Source organism: Notolepis coatsorum (genome assembly GCF_963971535.1).
Source record: "Notolepis coatsorum genome assembly, chromosome: 13".
Lineage (NCBI taxonomy): Eukaryota > Metazoa > Chordata > Actinopteri > Aulopiformes > Paralepididae > Notolepis > Notolepis coatsorum.
In genome coordinates, this window is record NC_140177.1 from 64,954,419 (window position 1) to 64,979,661 (window position 25,243).

At 41.5% G+C, this 25,243-nt stretch overlaps 1 protein-coding gene across 1 annotated transcript; it reads right to left on the minus strand.

Annotated features, from left to right (window-relative positions):
* Nucleotides 1–9,267: 9,267 nt before the first annotated feature.
* On the minus strand, nucleotides 9,268–11,193 carry LOC311238958 (B-type lectin plumieribetin-like). Its single transcript, XM_084327165.1, has 3 exons — nucleotides 11,172–11,193; nucleotides 10,802–10,895; nucleotides 9,268–10,039 (listed from the first exon to the last, which is right to left on the minus strand). Exons 2-3 carry the CDS (start codon nucleotides 10,889–10,891, stop codon nucleotides 9,776–9,778), a joined length of 354 nt encoding a protein of 117 aa, XP_084183291.1. The 5' UTR covers nucleotides 10,892–10,895; nucleotides 11,172–11,193; the 3' UTR covers nucleotides 9,268–9,775.
* Nucleotides 11,194–25,243: the final 14,050 nt, after the last annotated feature.

Here is a 25,243-nt window from a genome sequence, read left to right on the forward strand (position 1 = left end):
GAGCATGTTTATTGATCAGAGTATTTGTGAAGGGGTCAAGGGTCACCTGAACATCAACGGACTCTGCCGTGCAGAGGATGTTGCTATGCATAATATCTGTAGTAAATTCCTACAGAATCCTACAATAATCTAAGGTTATTGTAGTACAGTACAATGAGATTGCTTATCTGGAAGGAGGAGAAAGGGATCATATTGATAGAATTGTTGGTCTCTTCATCTGACTTAAAGCAGATGAAGAATTAAACGTGTAGCCAGACAAACCATGAACTATAGTCCAATTCAACATTTATTTGAGCCAGAGGCCAAGGTGAATAAGAAGTTTGCCTTCTGCATACAAAAGATTATCAGAAAACATCAACATGGCTGCCTGTGTACAGAAATCACAATAAGGGTTGCATTCTCAAACCCCAATATGTACAGAAACAGTCACTTGGTTAACATAATGTGAACATAGAGAATTTACTGTACACATTATACATGAGTAAATCTGGTTTACAGATCAGGGATCTGTACATTACTCTAATCTATAAACAACCATTTGGTGTTTCCCATGATTTACTCACGTAAAATGCAATCAGCTCACAGTAGTCTCTGGGTGGGGCGCGGGGAGCACGCAGATCGGGGTTGGGTGATCTGGGCTCCTGAACTACCAATATATTCACTCTTATATACTATAATTTCTGGCCAATAATAGCACATTTTACTAATATGGTCCTCCAATCCTGGCTGGTGCTTCTGGAAGGGCGGTCCGCCCTTCCCCCTGGTTTCCTCTGGGGGGGGGGGCTGGTTGCCCCCCCTCCTCGATTCCCTGTGTGGGTCTTGTCCCACGGGTGGGGGCTGGTGTGATGTCATCTGGTGGGGTGGTGTGAATAGCCCCCTCCTTTGGGCCATATTACCATACAGTACTAACCAGAATTCTATAACAAGAGTGTAATCACCCTTCAAACCTTATTTCTAATATTATGGTTTACTCTTTTGATACTAAACAGTTGATTAATAGATAACTTTGTTTGTGTTTTAGTGTCCATGACTAATCATTTCTTCAGCATGTCTAACCTGGCCTGCCCTGTGGGCAGCGCAGCTGTCTTTGATCAGCATTTACATACAGTCAGTTTGAAAAGGTGTTGTGGGGGGTTGTGAATGGCTCTCCACTGGCAGTTGAGCCTGATTTAGCCACTGAGTCTCTCTCTGCTATAGAAATATACATCTGGCTTTTGATGTGGTCTTCTAATTTATTCACACATATTAATTATGAAATTCAACGTCAATACTACCACATTCCCCACTTTGACGATTCTTATCGTCACATATGATATATTGACTTGATTTTCTATACATACTAACCATACATTTAAATAATAAAATCTATTTTTTCCAAAATTAAAATTCATTTCTTCAAAATTCTCAATTTTTTCTTTTTCCATTTTTCTTTGGTACATATCATACCTTTTTGCCTTCTTGTCTTCTTCTTTTCTTTCCCACATTTGCCCCTTGACTATGATTCCCTCCCGGGAGTCCTGGTGACCCATTCATCCAGATCCCTATTTAACCTATTCTGCCTTAATAAAACAGTGTTTACCACTCTTTCATCAGGCCTTGTTCCTCTGGGCACTTTGAATATGCTAAAAACAATTAAAACAATTTAATCTAAACATTACACATTTAAAGTATAATCAATCACAATTTTAAAAAAAACCCAATTTCCTTAAATTACAGTATCCATTTACATGATCTGGGGGAGACAAGATCCATTAGTATCACAATATTTTCATTTTACATTCATTCTCTGAAATAATCTCTTCTTTCTGCTAATTTTTCCTTAAGATAGTACAATCACATTTGCATAATCAATCAATTGCTTCCCACCTATCCTCCCCCCTTTTATGACACATATAATGGTCATAATCTTATCACCTCTTGTGTCCACAGCTCAGTTTGGCAGAGGAAAGCAGAATTTCAACGAAAATATTTTTTCACCTATTCTCCTCACTCTGGCCATATCCTCACTATGTGAATGCATCTCTACCTGACCCTGCGTTGTGTAATTTATCCGCCCTTTGCTTGTGCGTCCTACCAAATCAATGTGCACAAGACAAAGCCCATCAGTACCTATTCAGTCTTGTCCCTGTCCCCCACAGTCCAATCACAACTCCATAACTCCCCAGAGAACCTTGTCCACACATTCTCAGCCCAGCCCTCAGACTGGCTCTGCCCCCCCAGGCCAGGTCACATATCCCAGGTCTAGTCATCTATTATCTCATGACAACCCGTCGTCAGACGACTCCTGTAGCGCGGAAGTTCCTCCAAACTACGTCTGTTCAGTTTTTACAACCTGGCCCCCCCCTTTATGGGGTCTGTATAGGCGGGGGTCTCCGTGTACAAGAATTCTCTCACCACAATCTGTAATTGACCACCATTGGACTGCAGAGTAACAGGGAAAAATGAAATCCTACGTTACCGCTCTAATGTAATGTATTCATGTCTCTCCCACCGTTGATCTGCCTTCCCCCTCCTTTACTGAGCTGTTGAAGAAACAAGCACAAAGCATCTCTTTTTACACAACATGTCAACATACTTAATAAGGGAAGCCATTAATTCCATATGCAAATCGTGGTGGCACTACTCATCTTTCATCGATCTGTTCCAATGCATCCCAGCCTTCAACAGTCCTCTCCCGCCAAATCATGAAAAACAGTTTGGGAAAAACAAAAACCAAACAATTAACCAAATATTTAAATATAACACATCCTCCGACCACATGTCTTGCAATTTCTACATAAGAAATTACCATTCATACCCAAAACAGTAAATCAATGAAATCAACACGCTCCAAACGTCAGAACATCAGAAAGAAAATAAAAATCATGTTTTCCAAAACTTTACATTCAACATCTCATCACCCAACCGTTCCATTCACACATGTCAGTGACTTTGACACCTCTCAAGACAGCACAGTCACCCCCACCGGTACCATTCGAACACCTTTCAGTCCACACACTCAAAAATTAAAATAAACATATGTACTGAGTGACTACCCCTTCTAAAAGAAACAATACCAAATGAAAGCAATAAAACAAAATAAAATCACTTTAACTCTTAACTCTTATCGCTCTGCAAATGACTATGTGTCTCTAATTCTAACCTGTCTTCCTATGTGTCCCTCGCTCACATCACAGTTTCAATCACCCCCTGAAATTAACACATCCTGACACACACTCACACGCCACTCAATTCATTCACAGTTACATCGATCATTTGAACCTATGAACCTAAACAAATACTTTCAAACTCTCTCTCATACAACCCGTTAATCAACCACAGACCGACAAACAATGTTAGTTCTTCTGCTCTCAACTTTTCTGCTCTCAATTTTTCTGCTCTCAACCTCAGGCTACTACCGTCTATCCTCACATCTGCTCCTCTACTCTCACTTCAAAGACGGACTGGAATCCATCTTTAATTCAGACCTATCCATGCCTTCCAGTGCACAGACAGACCCAAATATTCCCTTACCAAAACAGTTAACATTCATAAGTCATAACCCCAAATGAATGCCTACTTTGATTTCCCACACTCACACTCCAACTGTTTCCTGACAAACCTTCCCCTGTCTCATCTTCCTGTCACTTCCTGGCCCCCTGGCCCATTACCACCACTTCCTGTCCTCTGCTCTAAAAATAACTCCATCTGTTATCTCACTTTGACTGTTCTCTCCTATCTCCACCTGTGACCTCTCCCCTGTTGCATCTTGCCTCGTCATCCTGTCATAAAAAAACAAACAGCCCTTGTAAACAACAGCTGTCCCCCTTGCCCCCGCCTGGGCAAACAACGTTATCACTTCCTACTGTGAAGATATTCTTGGTCTTCCCCGTGAGCGTAACAGTGATCATAAACCACAGGTTTACCATCCCCCCTGGTCTAAAACCTATTCTCCTCTCTGCTTCCCTGCAACGTCATAAACCGCATCTGTTAACCATCCCCCCTTGTGACCTATCATACAGCTTTCAACTGAGGCCTTGTTGGCCCTCGGGCATACAAAGCCCCAGTATTTCCTGTAATCAACAAAGGGTTCATCATTGCACACAAATCTCTAAAAATACACATTTTATCTCAACTACTGTAAACACAATCATATCATTAAAGAAACTAGCCCCCCGCCACTAAGTTATCCTATTGTGACCCCCGGACTCGCAATAGATTCTTAATATAAACATCAGCCTATTTAAATCAATGGCCTCAAAGCTATAACAAGTATCAATATCTGACATTTTAACATCAATGCATTCTATACAAGTATCTTAATTCAGCTACATAAAACACAACATCATTATTTCAAGCTTACAATTGTACATGTTACACAAATTTAAAAAACTGGAAATCTCCATCAACTCTAATTATTATACATGTAAGCATGCTTCATTTCAACATAACATTATAGTGGTTAGTCATAAATGTGCACCAAGCCTCAATTGTTGTAAACAGGTTTAGGAATGTTCCTCTACTGTATCTTACTTTTGTATGTATTTAGCTGCACTATTTCTAATCAATCAACTACTCATCCCCCCTTGGATACAAATATCAAACCAACCACTAACAATGCACACATCAGAAATCAAACATTATCATTAGTTAAGTTCCATTCATGCTAAGTCTCATAACTGTAAACAGAATATTCTGGGAACGCCTAGCCCTGTATACAGGTGACATGTGAAAGAAATGTAGATGTATTAATCAAAACATGACGCAAGCGATATGCCTTCCCCCTTGGACAAGACTCCCCCTGTGTAACATATTTATTGCCCATTTATTACAAGTACAATGTGTGTCTGGTATATGAATCCCAGTGTAAGTTAAGGGCATGTATTTTAAATCATCTAATCCTATTTTAACCGCCTGTCCCATCACACGCTACCCCTACACAATTTGCAGTAATACCACCAAACCCACCCCCAGAACATCGTCTACAACCCACAGAATGCACAATGCACAATACACAAACACAACCACTTTACAAAATGCAGAATATTCACTAGAATGCACAATATACAAACACAACCATTTTATATAATGCAGAGTATACCCTTACCCGTTATTCCTGTCCCCTGAGCGAATTACCACGAATGCATTGATCCACGTTGTACCGCGCATGCGCCGTAGCCAACGGCGCACCCCGGACGATGTATTACGGCAAAGCATAACTAATATCATAAACGCCTTGTTTCAACACAACACACTGCCACGACATCCACCGCCGCTGTTAACCCTTCCTAAACATCCCCTTCAAAACTCGAAACGTAACATATGTCGCTCGCCAACTCCACAAAACAACGGCACGCAAGCTAACTAGCCTAGCCAGCCCCAGCGCCTCCCAAGCCCTAGGTCCCACAATTATGACGTCAGAAGCGACCAACTTTCGCAAATAACTCCCAACCAACGTTATTATCACACAATTGCTTCACACATAAGCATCGCTCACTCAACGCCACCCGCCGCTTCCAAACATAAAATTGCACGAACCCTTTCCACGGCGCTATCGCCCAAACTCTCATACCAGCTAACCCGCTAGCCAACCCTAATGCGACGTTCAATGCCCTCACGGGAGCCGTGCCTTTCAAGATCCGTTCATCCCTGTAATCCGCCCAGTACCAATCCAACCATAAACAATTCACACATGCTTAAAATAACCAACTACCTCAAAAGAAAATAATTTTTAAAACATTCACACCATCCAACGCCGCACACATAGTCCAACACGAATCATCTCTCCTACCCTTCTCTCCGCCTGGCTCCATAGTACCGTGAACGTTACACACTCTCTTCAACACCATGACGTCATCAAGCAGCGACTTCTTAATATCATACACAATCGTTACCGCATCAATAATAACCCTCAAAACGGCCACAATCTCTCCAACCTACGCCTCGATTCGCTTCCTACCTGCAATCGCCGCCACAGTGTTTAATCAATTCTCTCATAACGCCATCGTAACGTCCCCAGTTTCACCGCGGACTTTTCCACAGAGCTAAGCTAGCTAGCCCCAATCACCAATATGACTCGCCCCAGACCCATGTTCGTTGGTCATTAAAATATCATAACAATACAACAATAAGCTCCTACATTTCCTCAATCATTCCTAACCCTAGCCATTGTTCCCACATTCAATCATTACTGAATGTTTAAGCTTACCATAGCTTTGTAATCGAATTCCCACTAAGTACTTTATCAGTCATCTCAACCAAATGTTTTTAAGCACATCGTCCGCCGGTGCCACAGCGCACGCAATTAATCAACACGCCGGTTATGTTCAAGATCAAAAAGGATCTCCGGATTCGTTCGATATTACGCCCTAAAGTCGAACATACATCTTCATTTAATTCGGCCTGATAGTTTCCCGCAGACACGTCCTGTCTATCACGCTCAGACAGCAAACCACTATTATTGAGCCTCTTGAACACGCCAGCCCCGCTTATATCAATTAATACGTGATAATCCTGTAACCGCACAAACCACTTTCCCCGATTACGCAGGTCCTAAATCATCTTACCAAGCCGATTTACATGTTCTAAAGAGCAACAGAGCCCATCTATACAGTACACACGGCTCTCTCCCCCTTCAGAACAAGCAAATTCCCAATCATCCTAGCGCTCCTTTTCCCGAGAATATATTCTAGGGATCCTTATACACTCAGGACGCGCTCCTGTCGCACGCCACCAGATTACCGCGCTTCCTGGCCAGAAAAGCCTTTCACCTGTCGCCATCCGACGCTATGACCATTTCCCATAACCAGATAGTTTGTGCACCCAATACGTCTTCACATTACATGAGGCCTCATCCTGGTGCAACCCCCCTCGTATAGTTCATAAAGTATATTCCATACGAGACTCAACCCCCGTGGCCCGCATAGGCCGGGAACGGCCTCTTGTGTCTGAACAAACACACAAACATAAAAAGCCCACGTTTGCATGTTCACTGCACAACAAGCGCGATCCCTATACCTCCGGACATCCTAACCTAAGCTAACCTAACCACCGCTCCCCCATTCTAGTATGCAAAAGGCCATATTCACCGTGGGTCCCAACAAGTGGCGTACACAACCAACCTCCATCCTGTCCCTCTGTCCTCCATTCCAGACCACAAGCCCCTGTCTGCAACTTCAAACGCAGCAACCCCCAGCTCTTTTCCCTGCACGTCCCCAACACACAGCAAGGTCCAGAGACCTCACCGCACCTCTTCAGGGGGGGATACAACAGGGTGGGAAGAACGGCACCATTTCTGTAGTAAATTCCTACAGAATCCTACAATAATCTAAGGTTATTTGTAGTACAGTACAATGAGATTGCTTATCTGGAAGGAGGAGAAAGGGATCATATTGATAGAATTGTTGGTCTCTTCATCTGACTTAAAGCAGATGAAGAATTAAACGTGTAGCCAGACAAACCATGAACTATAGTCCAATTCAACATTTATTTGAGCCAGAGGCCAAGGTGAATAAGAAGTTTGCCTTTTGCATACAAAAGATTATCAGAAAACATCAACATGGCTGCCTGTGTACAGAAATCACAAATAAGGTTTGCATTCTCAAACCCCAATATGTACAGAAACAGTCACTTGGTTAACATAATTTGAACATAGAGAATTTACTGTACACATTATACATGAGTAAATCTGGTTTACAGATCAGGGATCTGTACATTACTCTAATCTAATCTATAAACAACCATAGGTGTTTCCCATGATTTACTCACGTAAAATGCAATCAGCTCACAGTAGTCTCTGGGTGGGGCGCGGGGAGCACGCAGATCGGGGTTGGGTGATCTGGGCTCCTGAACTACCAATATATTCGCTCTTATATAATATAATTTCTGGCCAATAATAGCACATTTTACTAATATGGTCCTCCAATCCTGGCTGGTGCTTCTGGAAGGGCGGTCCGCCCTTCCCCCTGGTTTCCTCTGGGGGGGGGCTAGTTCCCCCCCCCTCCTCGATTCCCTGTGTGGGTCTTGTCCCACGGGTGGGGGCTGGTGTGATGTCATCTGGTGGGGTGGTGTGAATAGCCCCCTCCTTTGGGCCATATTACCATACAGTACTAACCAGAATTCTATAACAAGAGTGTAATCACCCTTCAAACCTTATTTCTAATATTATGGTTTACTCTTTTGATACTAAACAGTTGATTAATAGATAACTTTGTTTGTGTTTTAGTGTCCATGACTAATCATTTCTTCAGCATGTCTAACCTGGCCTGCCCTGTGGGCAGCGCAGCTGTCTTTGATCAGCATTTACATACAGTCAGTTTGAAAAGGTGTTGTGGGGGGTTGTGAATGGCTCTCCACTGGCAGTTGAGCCTGATTTAGCCACTGAGTCTCTCTCTGCTATCGAAATATACATCTGGCTTTTGATGTGGTCTTCTAATTTATTCACACATATTAATTATGAAATTCAACGTCAATACTACCACATATCATTCATGAAAGCTTGTTAATTTCAACATTTTAAATCCCTTTTTAGGACCATGTGACCTACCTTTTTCCATGTTTACACTCCTCAAACATGCAGTAGGACAGTGATCATTATAACCTAGATCAAAAACACCAGTGGTCACGATTTAGTAAATTCTATTGGAAAATACAAGATCAATTAGTGTGGATTTTAAGAGGTATTTTTAGTTGGGTCTAGTCAGTTCTGTTATCATCTGGGTTAGGTTTATGTTACCACTGATCCAAGTTACTATTTAGCCAGTTCAAGTTATCTCCCACCACCAGTAGTTCATAATCAGAACAAATTTAAATGAGGTTTGCTAGAATGTTACAATACAGTTTCTGTGCCAGCAGCTGGGGGTCTATAAACACCTATTACAACCATTGACGAGGGCCCCAACTGGATCTTTAAATCAATTCAAATATCTTTGGTATGGAGACTGTATCTAATATGGATACAGATATGCCCGCTTTGGCATATACGGCCGCTCCACTCCCCTCCCAGCTCGATCCACCCTGTACATATTGTAGCCCATTAGAGCTATATCTGAATCAACAATGCTTTTCTTAAGCCATGATTCACTAATGACGAGGATATTAAAATTAAGACCAGTGTTTGTGAAGTGACTCATATGTGGTCTGTTGTCTCCAGTTATGTCATGCTTTTGACCATAATTTATACATTGAGGGATCAACGCTGTAAGACAAGTTGCAAAGGAGAATAAGAGGGAGAGAGAAGTTATGAGGTAACGTGCCAGACAGCACAGCAAAAACACACTGCACATGATATGCCTTTGATATGTCCTTTATTTTTGGTTGAGCACCTGCCTCCCAAAATGTGTCTGCACGTTCCTGTTGGCCATGCAAGCTAGTGCTACACAAACACAATCTGTTTTAGCCATATCTTTATCAACTTACTTCATTGTCCAGCTAGGAGAGTAATAAATGGCAGGTATTTCCCCCTGCATCTCCACTTTGTTTTCGTCTTCTCTACTATCTCATTCACAACCAACAATATCTGTCCAAGTTTGCCAAAAAGAAGAACAAAGTCCAAAACAAAGGCCAATCATAGTTCTGCAATGTCCATGTCAGCTCACATTTTGACCAATGAGCATACAAAGCGATCTTCTCCCCCTGCTCCAGCATGTATGTCAGAGGACCAAGGCAAAGGCCAATCACAGTTCTGCAATGTCCACATCAGCTCGCATTTGAGCATACAAAGGGAAATTCAGTACAGCCATGATGGTGTCACAGTGGCTCGATCTTCTCTCCCTGCTCCAGATGTGTTCCAGCAGTTTTACTTGAAGCCCTTGGACTGGGAAGAGTTCCAGACCTCCTCGCCGTCCTTCTCGATCACCAGGTTACCGTCGTTGCGCATGTACATGCGGCACATCTTGAAGCTGGAGGCCGGGGTCTTGGTCTGCCACAGCATCTTGTGGTCCCTCTTGTACATGACGAAGTTGCAGTCGTCCTGCATGCACAGGCGCCAGGCGTCACGCTGACCAGCGGTGTCGGACGTCCACATGGGCTTCCAGCCGTAGATCACAAAGTTACCGTCCTCCTATGAGAGTTGCACAAAGATATAGATGGAAGATAATAATAACTTTATTTGTATAGCACTTTTCATACAGAAATTGCAGTTCAAATAGCTTCACAGCAGTAAAAAATACTGGCATTAGCGAGCATAAAACAGATAGAAGAGATAGCAAGTTAAGGTAAATCACATTTTTCCCCATTAGGATCTAACATCCCAATAGACCTCTCTGTTTACGGTTTCATTCAGTAATACAAATTTAAAATAGAATAGACAGAGTAAAAAAAAGTGCGGTTTGATTCAATTTTGAAAATAGGCATTAGTAGAAGTAGAAAAAAGTGAGATAAAATAGTTCAATAAAAATATACAATAACATTTACAACAGAGCAGTGCATCTCGCATAACACAACAGAACAACAGAGCAGTGCATTGCTCTTAATACTTTGAGTTTCTTTACAAAGTAAAAGTAAAATACAACAAGATAGATGTAGAAGATAGACACTGCTGTTATTTAAATTTTGAGAACTAAAATTATCTGACTGATTTGTGTGATCATCGTTGGTAAGTAACAAATAGGGCTAGGGTTCGAAAATATCTGAACTATCCCTTTAACATTCTAATGATAATGTTGTTGGCTACTGGTATAATTCTAAGATAGAATTTTGAGGAAATTCACAAAAAATTTAACTGGATGAAAACCCAAATAGATACAGTAAATCTTGACAACGTATTTCTCCAAAGCACTGTTACGCTGTCTCTTTTGCACCGTTCCCAGCCCCAAGTACTGACCTGGAATTGAGCCTTCCATTCGTGGTTGTTGGACATCAGGTAGTCTCCCTTGCGGAGCTCATCGAACTTGGACATGTAGTTCCTGCTCATGATTCTGAAAGAAGAAACAGAGGCTTGAGACCAAGTGCTTGGACTCTCAATTATATTATCATTCTCTTCTCAAAAACCTTCATTGCACAAAAGAGGAGAACAGTTATCCGAGAACCGCATACACAGGATAAAGAGTAGGCTTCAGTGAGTAACTACTGAAAATTCAAAGATGTTCTGAAATAGGTCAAATATAAAATATCTTATTTTATCACAGACCAAAAAGAGGCAGAGGAAGAGAGCTGCAAAAGAAGCGTTAGACGGTCAGATTGTCTCTACTCACAGGCCGGTTGTGGACGAGTCTGATGCTGAAGCTGCAGCTGTGAGTGAAGTGTCTTCCAGTCAGAAACCTCTGGCTTTTATAGGCCCTGACCGAGCAGAGAGACAACCCACACCCTCTGTCGAGACCTAATCTAATTTGGCATTTACACAAGACATGTTTTTAGCTCCGTAATTTGATGTGTTCTGTTATGTGCCGTGGGTGTTGACAGCATCTGGGATCCTGGGATGAAAAAATGAAATGCTTTCATACTGTATATTGAAATGCTTGGTATTGACGCTAAGTATCTGCACATGGTTTAGCCTGAATAGAAATAGTGTTGGGACGGCACGTAAGGCCTAGATTTGATTCAACATAGGCTGTCACCAATATTTTGCGAGTGGCGGCTAGACTGACATACTCCCATCTCGGAGGAAGAGAAAATGGTCTGTGAGACCACTGAACAGCTCCAGGTACGAGGAAACTGCCAATTCAAGAGATGTGAGAGATGGAACGAAGAAAGCCACTTCAAATATTTCTGTATGACGAATTGGTCCATCGTTTTCGGCCATTCATCTCACAATAGTCTACTCACAGTGATTTCATCTATCTTCATCACAGGTTAGTGGTCACCATCAGGATCGTAGCTCATGGAGGAACACATGAGCAACAATCTGTTGCTGAAAATTGTAAAATGGGATCAGCTACTGTGCAGTCACAGAGGTGTCTGAAGCCTTGTGGAAAGCGCTCCAGTCCGAGTTTCTTAGGCGGCCCTCAGTCGCTCAGTGGCAAGCAATTACCAGTTATGGAACTTTCCCAACTGTGTTGGAAGCGTGGATGGGAATCATGTTCAGATCCGGACACCCCCCCATGCTCAATGCCATATACAGGTTCACCATTGTAGATGTGGGTGATACAGGTTCACCATGGTAGATGTGGGTGATACAGGTTCACCATGGTAGATGTGGGTGATACAGGTTCACCATGGTAGATTTACATTTACATTTACATTTAGTCATTTAGCTGACGCTTTTATCCAAAGCGACTTACAAGTGCTGTGCGACAAGACAGCAAGAAGGGTATAACTCTATCAGCTGAGTAACAATGTTCATCAAAGTGTTGCGTGTTACAGTGTAGGTTAGTTTATTAGGACAAGTGCATGACAGTAAAGTTAGTCGGGGTTAGATTTTTTTTTTTTTTTTATCATTTCAGATAATGGTTGAAGAAGTGAGTCTTTAGTCGACGGCGAAAGATTGGACGGGATTCGGCTGTCCTAACTGGGATGGGTAGTTCATTCCACCATTGTGGGGCAAGGACTGAGAATAGGCGGCTTCTCTTTGATGACCCTCCGGGAGCTTGGATAGGAGTAGATCTGAGGCGGCCAGAAGATGCAGAGCGTAGGGGTCTTGAGGGTGTGTAGTTAGAGACCATTGACCGGAGGTAGGCGGGAGCGGTTCCCTTTGCCGCACAGTATGCTAGGTCGAGGGCCTTGAAGCGGATACGTGCAGCAATGGGGAGCCAGATGTGGGTGATACAGGTTCACCATGGTAGATGTGGGTGATACAGGTTCACCATGGTAGATGTGGGTGATACAGGTTCACCATGGTAGATGTGTGTGATACAGATTCAACATGGTAGATGTGGGTGATACAGGTTCACCATGGTAGATGTGGGTGATACAGGTTCACCATGGTAGATGTGTGTGATACAGGTTCATCATGGTAGATGTGGGTGATACAGGTTCACCATGGTAGATGTGGGTGATACAGGTTCATCATGGTAGATGTGGGTGATACAGGTTCACCATGGTAGATGTGGGTGATACAGGTTCAACATGGTTGGTGTGGTGAACCCTCAAGGCCTCTACTCTCTGCATCTTCTGGCCACATCAGACCCACTCCTATCCAAGCTCATTGGGGGTCATCAAAGAGAAGCAGGATTTTCTTGGTCCTCCCTCCACAATGGTGGAACAAACTTCCAACCACAGTCAGGACTACTAAAACCTGCCCAATTGTCCGCCATTGACTAAAAACACACGTCTTCAATCAATATCTGAAATGTTATTTAATTAAAAAAAATATTTAAAAATGAAATTAAAAACGACTAACCATCAGACTGTCACTTTGGATAAAAGCATCAGCTAAATGACTAACTGTGAATATAAATGTATTATTATTATTATTATTATTATTATTATTATTATTATTATTATTATTATTATTATTATTATTATATACAAAGGTACTAGAACTTGACATTTAAGCCTGAACCCGATGGCCAGTTGTGGATGTATTGTTATGAAGTATTGTTACTCATACATACTAATATTGTACTTCAGTATTTTCATTTTAGGGAACTTTAGGGGGCGTTGCTGGGCCTTTTTCACCACATGGCCGGTGTGCTCTCCCCAGCACAGTCCAGTCTGCCCAGTTTCTTTTATTGCTCTAAGTCTACATGTATCTTAGCCCATCAGTTACATGTTACTTTGAAGAAAAGTATTTCGTTTACAAAACATGGCTAAAAAAGTGATGAAGATGATGTACTTTCAATTTTTAAACCTGCCAACTACAGGACATAACAAGAGCACCAGCATACCTCGACCACCTATGACTTTAAAAAATACCTTTAGAGGTCAGTGGATCAAGGGTTGAATGGGCCCAAGCACACAAATACATATAGAATGTGTACTTTTACTTTTGATACTTACATTAATACAAATACAACTTAAATCGAATTTTGAATGGAGGACTTTCACTCTTACCAGGGTGCAATTTGATCTGGGTATTTCTTTAAAAAAAATTACTAAAAGGGGCATTTCATCAAAATAAATTGCTGGTTTATTTTGCAGATAATCTCACACACATCCAAAAACTCTAATCAGTTTTGCACACGTTCATTTAGGTATTGAGCGTAAATGAGTTTGAACAGGCCACCAGTGATATCATCGGGGACATTGAATCCTTGTGTTGTGTTAATTACAGCTCCTTGAAATTATGTAGATGGAAGAAATAGTAATACATTGTCTTATAGGGACTGCTACCTTATCATTTCATTGAGCTTTGGGTGATGTATTATACTCACACTCAAAACAATGTGGGTTGACTTTAATTCTGAAAATAGTCTGCCTAACATGGATGTATAGGTTGTTTATCTCAAGGATTCAGTTTATTATTGGAAAATGATTACACAACTTCCGCCTTCAGTCGAGGTTGGGCTTACAAAGTGCTCACATTTCAAGCTCAAGTCAAGCTCTACGAGGCCGCTGAGAGAACTAGTGTGGTATATTATCTAAATTGTGACGATTGGCCCATTCCCCGCCACACGCTTCTTCAAGGTACTGTGATGATTGGTCTATTCCCCGCCACACGCTTCAGGAGCGATTACCAATTTCCATCACGCACCTGTTGTAGTTTGTAATTAGCGCTCCAGAGGCTTCATATACTCGGGCCTTCTATCAATCGTTGTCGGGTCGTTTTGGATTACTACTGCTATTGCCTGTTCCCCCCCGTTGTTGTGCCTCGTCTACTTCTTCTCCAGGACGTCTTTGGAAAGTCGCCGCTGGTGTATATCTCGATCATCCGTTGGAGCTGTGCCTCATTGCCCGCTTTACGCGTTGGTGAGTTTTTGGAAACAAACCTTTTGGATTATCTGTTTTTTGTGTGTTTGGATAACACTGAAGAGATACCGTTTTTGTTTTGTACTGGACTCAGCTAATTTGTGTGTTAGGATAACACTGAAGAAATACCGCTTTTGCTTTGTACTGGACTCAGCTAACTGTTGGTACACCGAAGATCAAGTCACTTGTGATTTATACTGGACTCAGCTAAGGAGGACTGAACTGCACTGCCTCTGTGTACAGTTGGATTGATTATTGACCACTCACTCTCTCTCTCTCTCCGTTTCCTCCCCGAGTTGGATCCGGGATTATCTGCAGAGCCGCAGAGGTAGTGGCGCCTACGCCGATTTCCCACCTCAAAACCGGGAGGATCTGCAGAGCCGCAGACAACTCTGCCGAAAGCATTCTCCTTTTTGTTAATTCTGATTTGTTATTTGGCTCATTTTTGATTCTGTAATAAATACGCCCTAGTGTTTGGCTAACTCTGACCTACCTGTCTGTGCCGTGCTGTTGGGGTCGGTTTCAAACCATAACATAAATGAAACATGAATTTACCCTATTCCACTCTACTGGACGGTTGCTGTAAGTAGTAAAACAAAGGCCTTGATCTGTATTTTTATAATCTCCCCAATTACATAGAATTATATATTGCAAAAGGCTAAAATCATGCTAATATTCAATAGATTATCTTAGGAAAAGTAACTAATCAGTAGGCACAAGAGACCAAAATGGAGCGAAACTGTAGTTAAGTAAAACAGGACACTCACTCTAGCTGATAAGGTAACTTAAGAGCAGATGCTAAAAACAGATTGGAACCACTTTGAATGGGTCCTGTCAGACTGACCTTGGTAGATTGTGACAGATGAGTAAAGTGGCCTTGAAAATGTGCTGAGAAACGCATGGGTACAAGGAGGGGAGTTGGTTTACGACCAGCTTCAAAGGATAACTGAAGAAGCAGACAAACTGCTAAAAAGCCATATGGCGATACTCCTCCTTTGTGGGAGAAGGAGAAGAGGTGAATTTGGATCAAACTCTGTCATTTCACACTAAAAACATTAATTATTATACAGGAGATAATATTCCAGTTAATTTAGAACTAATATTTAAGGCTATTACTAGAGGAAAAACCAAGTTAAACAAAATAGTATGTTTAGAAACCAAGACAGACTGCAAAAGTAAGTTTAGTCTACATCTAGAAAAACAACAACTAAAGTAAAAGCTAAATTGGAATATTCAAATACTTTTGTATTAAACTAAGGACTCAATTAGGATAATTCATGTTTAAACGTACTAGAAAAATGCTGTAAAGACTGAAATAGGATATTTAGATACAACTAGAAAGTATTATCTAGGTTTTAAGACACCAAAAAATAGACAAACTATATTTAAAGTCTTAGATGCAGGTGTCGGCATGCAGATCAAGAAAGACGTAGGACCACTGCTTCTTAGTGCATAAATACCAGGAGTTTTAATGATTCTCCTAAAACTTGCACTAATCTTTGTCGATCCCAACAGAAAGCCACTAGGACAAGGTATTTTCGCTAGGATCGTCTAATAACAAAAACGATACTGGTCTTCACAAGTTGTCGAATTAAGCTAGATATAATAATAACAGGGTTCAATCAAGTAAGCTGCGCGAGAGATTTCAATCGATGACGGCGTCTCGAGTGTAGTTTTCTTCTTCCGTCTCGTTTCGTCTGTGTGTGTCGGCTGTTTCTCCGTGTCGTTCCTTTAAGCTCAAAGCCACGCCTCCCAGAGCATTGTCGGGTGATGATGCTTGTAGGTGTCCTGGCCTATCAGCTCAATTTGAGACCACGTGGCCTCGTCTTGGGTCAACTTAACCCATTTCTTTAAGAGAATCTAAGTTATACAATTACACTGTTGGATCTCCTTCTTTTACATGTAGAATTAGCAGATTAAGTCATAATACTTAAACACCAACACATCAACACTTTTCTTGACAGTTTTTACTGTTCTTTTTCAGCTGAAAACAGTTTAGGAAGCATGCTATACATCCATTAGTTCAGTTCAGTTCAGTTCAGTAATTTTTTATTTCGGGTTTTGGACACATAACAACGGTCATTCCATAAATCACCAACGTTTTACCAGCTGCTATTGCAGCATTGACCAATTGTCCGAAAAGGGCTAGGGAGAAGCACTAGGCTTGTGGGGCCCTACCCCTGAAGACTTACGTTTAATTTTTAAATTGTTTTTAATTTACATACATAGATAATAGATACATATAGTACACATTTCAGTGCACACATATAGTACACATTACAGTACACATTACATTATAGTATACCTGCTGTATATAATAGTATATATAATAGTATATAGTACATAATAGTGTATACAATAGTGTATACAGCACATATATAATGTGATGTGAGATATATAGTACATGATATATACAATACAATAATAGTACCATAATATAATAGTACATACTGCAAATATAGTTCAATATAATATACAAATGAATTATAATATGATTATATAATGTGATATGATATAGCGCACAATACAGTATCATACGTATTTATTATTATTTAAAACATTTTTAATATGTCATTAACACTATGATCGCCGTGGACGAGTTTAGACATCATTCCTAGCCATGCTCATTCTGCCGAAGACGCCGTAACTCGTCTTTGATGTCAATAATTCAAAAATCTGTGATCGAAATCATATTTTCCCTCCGGAGCCCTGAGACACACTGCAAAGCTCCACTCAACTCTCTAGTGGTTCAAGAGTGCCATCTGGTGGCCGATCGGCAGATCACCAACCGGAAATTACCCTTTGAACCGGTAGTGCTCATCCATATGTGGTCCGGGCACTCGCTATCGTTAGAGAGACTCCGTATTGACACAGTGAACATCGATCGGTGCAAATAACTCAAAAAAACAACATGATTTGGACGTATATACTATTATACAACCTGGAAATGGATCGGGCATTTCTCCATCCCATAATAGAAAAAATTCTGTTCCACGCTCATCTGCCAGCGGCGCGAGGAAGCCACGGTAAGATTCAGCGTTATATTCTAACGTGTTCCATATAAACTGCTATGATGAACATATGACCCACTCTGGATGAATCATCTAACGCTGCCCACGGAATTATAAACGAGCCCCCGCCCATCCGGTCATCATCAGATGATATGTAGTAACTCCTAGAAGCACATCCAGTTGAAATTTTTTATCTCACACAGATTCCTACCAAACTGTATTTGATCATCAATATAATGCATTTAGGGCTATAAATCACGTTCTGAAGAAAGCTGCAGAAAACGATAAAAACATACTTATACCTTAGACCATATTTTAGTATGAATATGTGAATGAAAAAGTTTAACGTTGCTACACCCTGAACAATACATTAGGACATTGAATGGGCCATAATAATGGCAATTTAGCAATAGAATTTAAAAAGTTATAGCCCTGCAAAGATGGGGAACTTCTCCATAGATAAATAGAGATGGCGAGGGATGGTAAATTATGAATTTAACCTATGGCGATCAAAGTGTTAAAGCTCTTCTTCCCTTCTGTACCTATCAAAAATAGATTTTTTTAGTCTAGATTTTAATTGATTTATGTTTTCACAATATTTTTGTTCATCCTGTAGCCCATTCCACAGGGTGGCTCCGTAAAAGGAGATACACATTATTTTCAGGTTGGTTTTCATCACAGGTTTTTTGAAGTCCAATGGTCCTCTGAGGTTGTATCCCCCCTCTTTATCCAGAAATTTGCTTCTTACATTTACCGGTGTGGTAGTTTCTCAGGCAAAATGTATTTACATGTACAAGGAGCAGGCGTTTGGCAGACATTATTGGTAAGGCATTGCACCATACACTCTAATTCACAGAGGTCGCTGCGCTCCGCCTGCAGAGGGGGAGGGTTGGTGATATAAAGTTGAGTTAGCACATAGGATCTACCTTCTTACACAACAGACTTCTGTCTCACTTCCCCCAGGCCGAACCTCAGATACAATAGAAACGGCTTGTTGACTAAATACACTTACAATAGAATGGCCCGTATACCCCCCTCTGATAGTTTATTACTTCCCTCAACAGAAACTGCCAAACTGCAGCTGTTAAGTACAGTTTGGTCCTCCAGCGAGACCAGACCTTAAAAGGATTTCTGGGACATGTCTATTCAAAAAAGACAGTCCCCTAGGTCCACCTAGTTCCACCTAGTTTCAGCCAATCAAACGTGGCAACACGGGCTCTCCAATCGGAAGCCCTCTGGCTCATAGAAAGACCCGCCCTCATGACGTAAAGTCTGGCGGGAGGAGTTTAGTCTTTAAAGTACGTGGTTCAGAGCAAGGTAGACACAACCCCACGAACAACACGGAGCGAGCAACATCCATTCTACATTCTCCCCCTACTGGCCGGAGGACCGCGGCGACGCATTGAGACGACTTCCATCTACAATCGAAGAAGGAGCCGAGACGAGATTGATGCTTATAGATACATGCTTTTTAGATATTGAACTTTAGACTGAATTCTAACGTCCTTCGGCATAGCGACTGCTTCCGGTAGAATTCATTGCACTGTTCTTTCAAATCTTTGATTTGTAATTGTTTTTTGAATCCCATTAAAAACCGGATTCTTTACATACATCTTCTCGAGACTCTTTTCTTCAAACGCCGCCTCTTTGTTGCCGTCGTGTAAAACCATTTCCTGGTTTGTTTAAAGTACCACAGGGCTTTAAAGAGTTTCACACAACGCAGAGCAGTTTAGGGATTAGGTTCTGATTATATCAGAACAAAGAATAGCCCAGTTGGGGACTTCACCGGTAATTGATTATTTCTTGCTTTGTACATAACTTGCAGAGTTTTAAAGTTTACCATATCAATGAACTTCAAAATGTGTGATTGTAGAAACAGTGTGTGTGTGTGTGGTCCCGATATCCTGCGTTGTTTATTACTCGTATTGCTCTTTTTTGTAGGATAGTCAATGTATTTATGGTTGTTTTGTATGTGTTACCACCCCATACCTCTGTGCAGTAATGCAGGTAAGGCAAGATCATTGCACAGTACAGAGTGTGCAATGGGTTGGGATTGAGTACATGTCTCACCTTACTAATAATTGAGATGCTCTTTGCCATCTTAGCCCTCACATATTCTATATGGGGTTTCCAGCAGAGTTTATGGTCTAAAATCACTCCCAGGAATACATTTTCATATACTCTTTCTATTCTATTATTATCTATTATCAACTGAATGTATGTTTTTATCTGGCGGTTTCCAAACACCATACATTTTGTATTATTTAGATTTAAAAATAATTTATTTATATCAAACCAGAGTTTGTATTTGTTCATTTCTATTGTTAAGACCGTCATAAGCTGCTGGATGTCCTCCACTGTACAGAACATGTTAGTGCCATCAGCAAATAGTACACACTTCAATACATTTGACACCGAGCACAAATCATTGATATATAAATTAAACAGTTTGGGTCCCAGAACCGAGCCTTGAGGGACTCCACACATTATTTTCATACATCTAGATTTGTTGTACAATTTGTTCTCTGTTTTTTATGTAGCTTTCAAGGCAATCTGACACAACCCCTCTGAAGCCATATTTAACCATTTTCCGTATAAGGATTTTGTGATCAATTGTGTCAAAGGCTTTCTTTAAGTCTACAAAGACTCCAACTGTGTACAACTTTGTATCTATGTTTCTTATTATTTCTTCAGTTAATTCAATCAATGCCATTGAAGGTGATCTGTTGGCTCTAAAACCGTATTGGTTCTCAGTTAGTAAGTTATTATTTTCTATAAAGTGATCCAACCTGTCCACAAATAATTTCTCCAGTACTTTTGAGAACTGTGAGAGCACGGAAATTGGTCTGTAGTTTGTGAAGTGTTGTTTATTGCCTGCTTTGTAGACTGGGATGACCTTTGCCTTTTTCATTTTATTTGGGAATACACCATTCCTGAATGACAAATTGCATATGAAGGTAAACGGTTTTACTATCCATTGTTTTTTTAACAAGTGACATGCTTAGGTAATTACAGTCAGTAGATGTCTTGTTTTTGCATTTGCTAACAGTTTCCATAACTTCCTGTTCCTCCACAGCTCTCAAGAACATAGAGTTTGGGTTACAGAAACCCCACTCATCGGCTGGCACATTTTCCTCTGTATCTGCTGTTATAATTTCATTTGCCAGTGTGGGTCCTATATTAACAAAGAAGTAATTGTAACCATTAGCTATTTCATTTAGATTGGTTATTGTTTTGCCGTTGTCAATGAAGCATTGCGGGTAATCTGTGGACAATGATCCTTTTTTCAATAATTCTGTTCAAAATGCTCCATAATCCCTTTATATTCTTTTTATGGTTTTCTAATAAGTTATTATAATAATCTTTTTCACTAGCTCTAATCGTGTGAATTCATTTAGTTTTATATCTTTTATATTTACTTTCAGTATCTATAGTTCTATGTCTTAGGTATTCCTTGTATAGTGTGTTCTTTTTGTTACAGGCATCTTTTTATTTATGCGTAATCCACGGTTTCTTTGGCTCAGTTTTCTTTTCTTTACATCTCTGAATAGGGCAGTTTTTGTCATATAGTTCCCCAAATATACTAATAAATCTATTATATGCTATATTAGTATCCTCTTCATTGTATATGTTCCAGTTTTGAGCCAACATATCCTGCCTTAGGGATGCAGTGGTCTCCTCTGTTATTAGTCGTTTGTATCTAGGTATAGCTGCTATCTTTTTATTCTCATATTCACACTTATATATTCCAAATATTGGCAGATGATCTGCAATATCTGTCACTAATACCCCCCTCTCTATGTTATTTCCAAATTAATTTGTATATATGTTATCAATTAGAGTTGCTGAGTTTCAAGGCTGTAAGGTGGCGTAGCGGAGATTGCGCTCGTCACCAACGCAGGAGACACTGGGTTCGAGCCCAGCTCTCGCCGTTGCTACCAGCTTGGCTGGCCGTTCATACTAATACAATTGGCAGTATTAGGGGGTGGGAAAGCTGGCAGGTGGGAATCTGGCGTTGTGGACAGCGACGCCTACAGGTCAGGTCGGCGCTTGCTAAGCGGGGCAGGACTTGGTGGAGATAGCGTGCCCTCCCACGCGTTACACTTCACCAATGAGAGTCCTCGCTGCCAAGTGGAAAGAGCGCCACTGGCTTGACAGCGCACGTCTCGGAGGAAGCATGCGTTCGAAATCAGGACACTGTCGTAAATCATACTAATTTAAGAGTAGTAAGAACTCATAACGTTCATCATAGACAGTTGAAATATCCCTTTTTAATTTGACAACGTATATTCTGTTTGTTATAAAGAGTCAGTCAGATGCAACTCCACACAGACGGGCAGTCACTGCTGCTCTGCTGATGGGGGTTTTATGACGGGTAAACCGATCTAAAGCTGCCGGCTCACCGTTCCTGTTGCCTGGTGTTTCAGCTAGTTCCCTTGACATTCTAGCAGTTGCTGTAACAAGGTTGCACATTATTTGTTGAAGTTAACCAGTTATCAAGGCAAGGGAAGACACTCATTTTAAGGGACGCTGTAAAAGGCACTTAGTGTACCCTGTGTCAACAAGCAACCAACGAGAAAACAATAGGAGTCTAAATCTGGCACTCATAACCTCAGGGCCCTGTGACGAGCAGCGACCTCGGGCCTGAGAGAAAGGTTAATGGACAGCAGGAAAACTGTGTTGAACAGCCATACAGCCGAGGTTTATGACCAGTTCAAAGGAGGTAATCTGATTCTGTCCGGCAGCTGGCCGGAGGGTCTCTGCTGAAACAGAACAGTGCCCAATTGGAGGAAGGTCTCTCCTTAAGAGATGCTATATCCAAAATCAAGAAAAAAGTGAATTAATTAGCTATTTGGGAGACCACTGGAGTCAAATGGTTACAAAATAACTTGTTATTCTTATAAGCCAATCACATAGATATGAAACACCTATTAGCTAGATCAGGGGTCTCAAACTCAATTTACCTGGGGGCCGCTGGAGGTAGAGTCTGGGTGAGGCTGGGCCGCATCAAATATTCCACAAAAAAAGGGTTTCAAGTATTCAAAAAAAAGTACAACTGATCCAATCTTCTCAATCTTTAGCAATAACATTTCAGAACATGAACAGTTCTTCAGAACATGAATGGTTCTTCAGAACATAGGCTTCTCAGGGTGTCAGTGGACTCATCCACAGCTATGGAAATGCACTGTGCATTTTTTTTTATTCTATCACAAAGCTGTTTAATCAAATCACCAGCCAGTATTTCAGTTATTCTGGTTGCTCTGCGATCTGAGGGGGATTTGCTTTTCTTTGCCTTCAAACATGGTCTCCATCACTCAGTCATACATTATTTTCAAATTGCCACCCTCCACAAGAGCTACCGTTTCTTGGCATATAGTCACATTGGTTTGGTGCTGGGACTCGTGATGAACGCATATTTTTCAGTCCATTCACCTTTGAATTGCAGTCGACTTTTCTTTTACTGACCATCTTTGAAAATGCCATATTTTTCTGCTGGCTGCCTGCTGGCGAAACTAGGCTAGTAGCTACATTTATGATTTATCTCACGGAGATAAAACTGGGAGCGAGTTTACTGTAGATGCGCTGTCAACTCTGCTCTGACTATTACTGAAAGAGAGAGACGACATGCATTCCGTGAAGACCCGCCCTACTCTGCATCTGATTCGCAGACTGTGGGTGAGGGGGGAAAATGCTGATAGGATGCTGAATGTGATTGGACCAGACTCGTACACAGACAGACAGTGGCAGTGCAGCCGGACATGTAGAGCACTGCTTGCAGTCAGAGGAGATAGCGAGGATATATTTTCCTTCCACTTTACTTGATATCACTCCGGAATCATGTTTCAACCAAGTCACTAACATAACGTTGCTGTCATGAGCCTGCGCTATGGTAGCCTACAAGTGATAAAATAAATAAAACTTCCAACTCTCGCGCAACGACTCGGCAAACAGTTGCGCGCGGGCCGCATTAACACTGAACATTGATGTCAAGTAGGGGGCCGCAAAATATCATCCCTCGGGCCACAATTGGCCCGCGGGCCGCAAGTTTGAGACCCCTGAGCTAGATATATCTAAGAGACTATACTGATTCTAACTCTTTCTAGGTTGTAAGATAACATTAACACCAGTTGTTTCAGTTAGAGGTAATAATAAAGATTGTTAAACTAATAAAAGATAGATGGCACACCTTGGCCACATCACTTAATCGTTTACTTAAAATACATGTTTTGATAAACCAGTAATTGGTGATAATTACTCCTGAAATATCCCTTCTAGTCAAATTCAACAGCTTATATTTCAGGCAAGCCATACGGGAAGGCTTCTTAAAAGATATAGTTCAATTGAATCTACTACTTTGAAATAAAGCAATTTTACTATCTGTGAAATGATTTATAAACACTGTTTTCAGCAAGAGAAGTCTCTCTGTGCCTGTGGTGGAATGTTAAAAGCAGATTTGCTATTTCTAAATGTAAAGATAGTAAATCCAAAGAGACTCAATTGTAAAACGTTAATTCTCTTAAAGGGAAAAAGGGGCAGGCTATATGGCTTGCCGAGGCGGACACCTCCCAGTTCAGCGTCATTTCGACGAAGGACTTGGGGGTGTGGCCTAGAGCTTAAAGGAGACCGCACCGACACACAAGAGAGACAGAACGAGAGGAGACCAGAATTGTACGTTGATGAAGACTCCCAGTTCCTGTTGCCGAAACTACTGCTGCTCCATGCTGATTAAGAATACCAGAACCAGCTAATATACTCTTGAAATAATACTGGGAAATCCAGACAGAGTGTGTATTATGATATTCAGAGTGCTTTGAGACAGCCATCACCAAGACGCCTTAAATAAAGCTCCTAGAATACCACTCCAAATCGCACCTGTGTGGACTCGGTTCTTCTGCATTTCTACACTTGCACAAGACCGGTGGTCGCTCATACACGTAGCGAGAGAAGATCAGAGTACCAGCCAGATCAGAGTGCTAACCATATGACAAATGGTGCCTTGTGACCGACAACTTCTTTGAACGCGACGGAGACCCTTGCAAGCTGGCCAGAAGATCATCAACTCAAGTGAGTAGGAGATGCCTGAGGTTGGGGGCCAGCCGCGGTGGGCACTGTTGCGCGGATGTAAAGGACCGGGGAAGCATGCAACATAGCATGAGTATGCAGTAGGGGCAATGGGGGCGAGAGCCGGCCGCCCGACCAGGGTGGGGGGCAGGGTTGCACCGACGCTGTCAGGGAACAGACTTGGTGGGAAGTCCCTGCTCTAAGCCTAGGTTGATGGCAGGGTTCAGTTGGTCATATAGAACGTGCACGATCAACAGTTGTGATCCAGTTTGTGCCATAGGGAAAGCTAAGGGAACTAGGGGCGATAAATTAATTCACAGACTGCCAGAAGATTGTGCAAGATGCCGCGTTTTGATATGGAGAGGTAGGGACTAAGATTAGGGACAGAAGTACGGATCAGAAAACTA

Bases quoted from the DNA above. Each gene is read 5' to 3' on its own strand.
- LOC311238958 (XM_084327165.1), bottom strand. From the start codon at position 10,891: ATGAGCAGGAACTACATGTCCAAGTTCGATGAGCTCCGCAAGGGAGAC. The intron at 10,040-10,801 runs GTCAGTACTTGG...CAACTCTCATAG, and splicing joins AATGGAAGGCTCAATTCCAG to GAGGACGGTAACTTTGTGAT.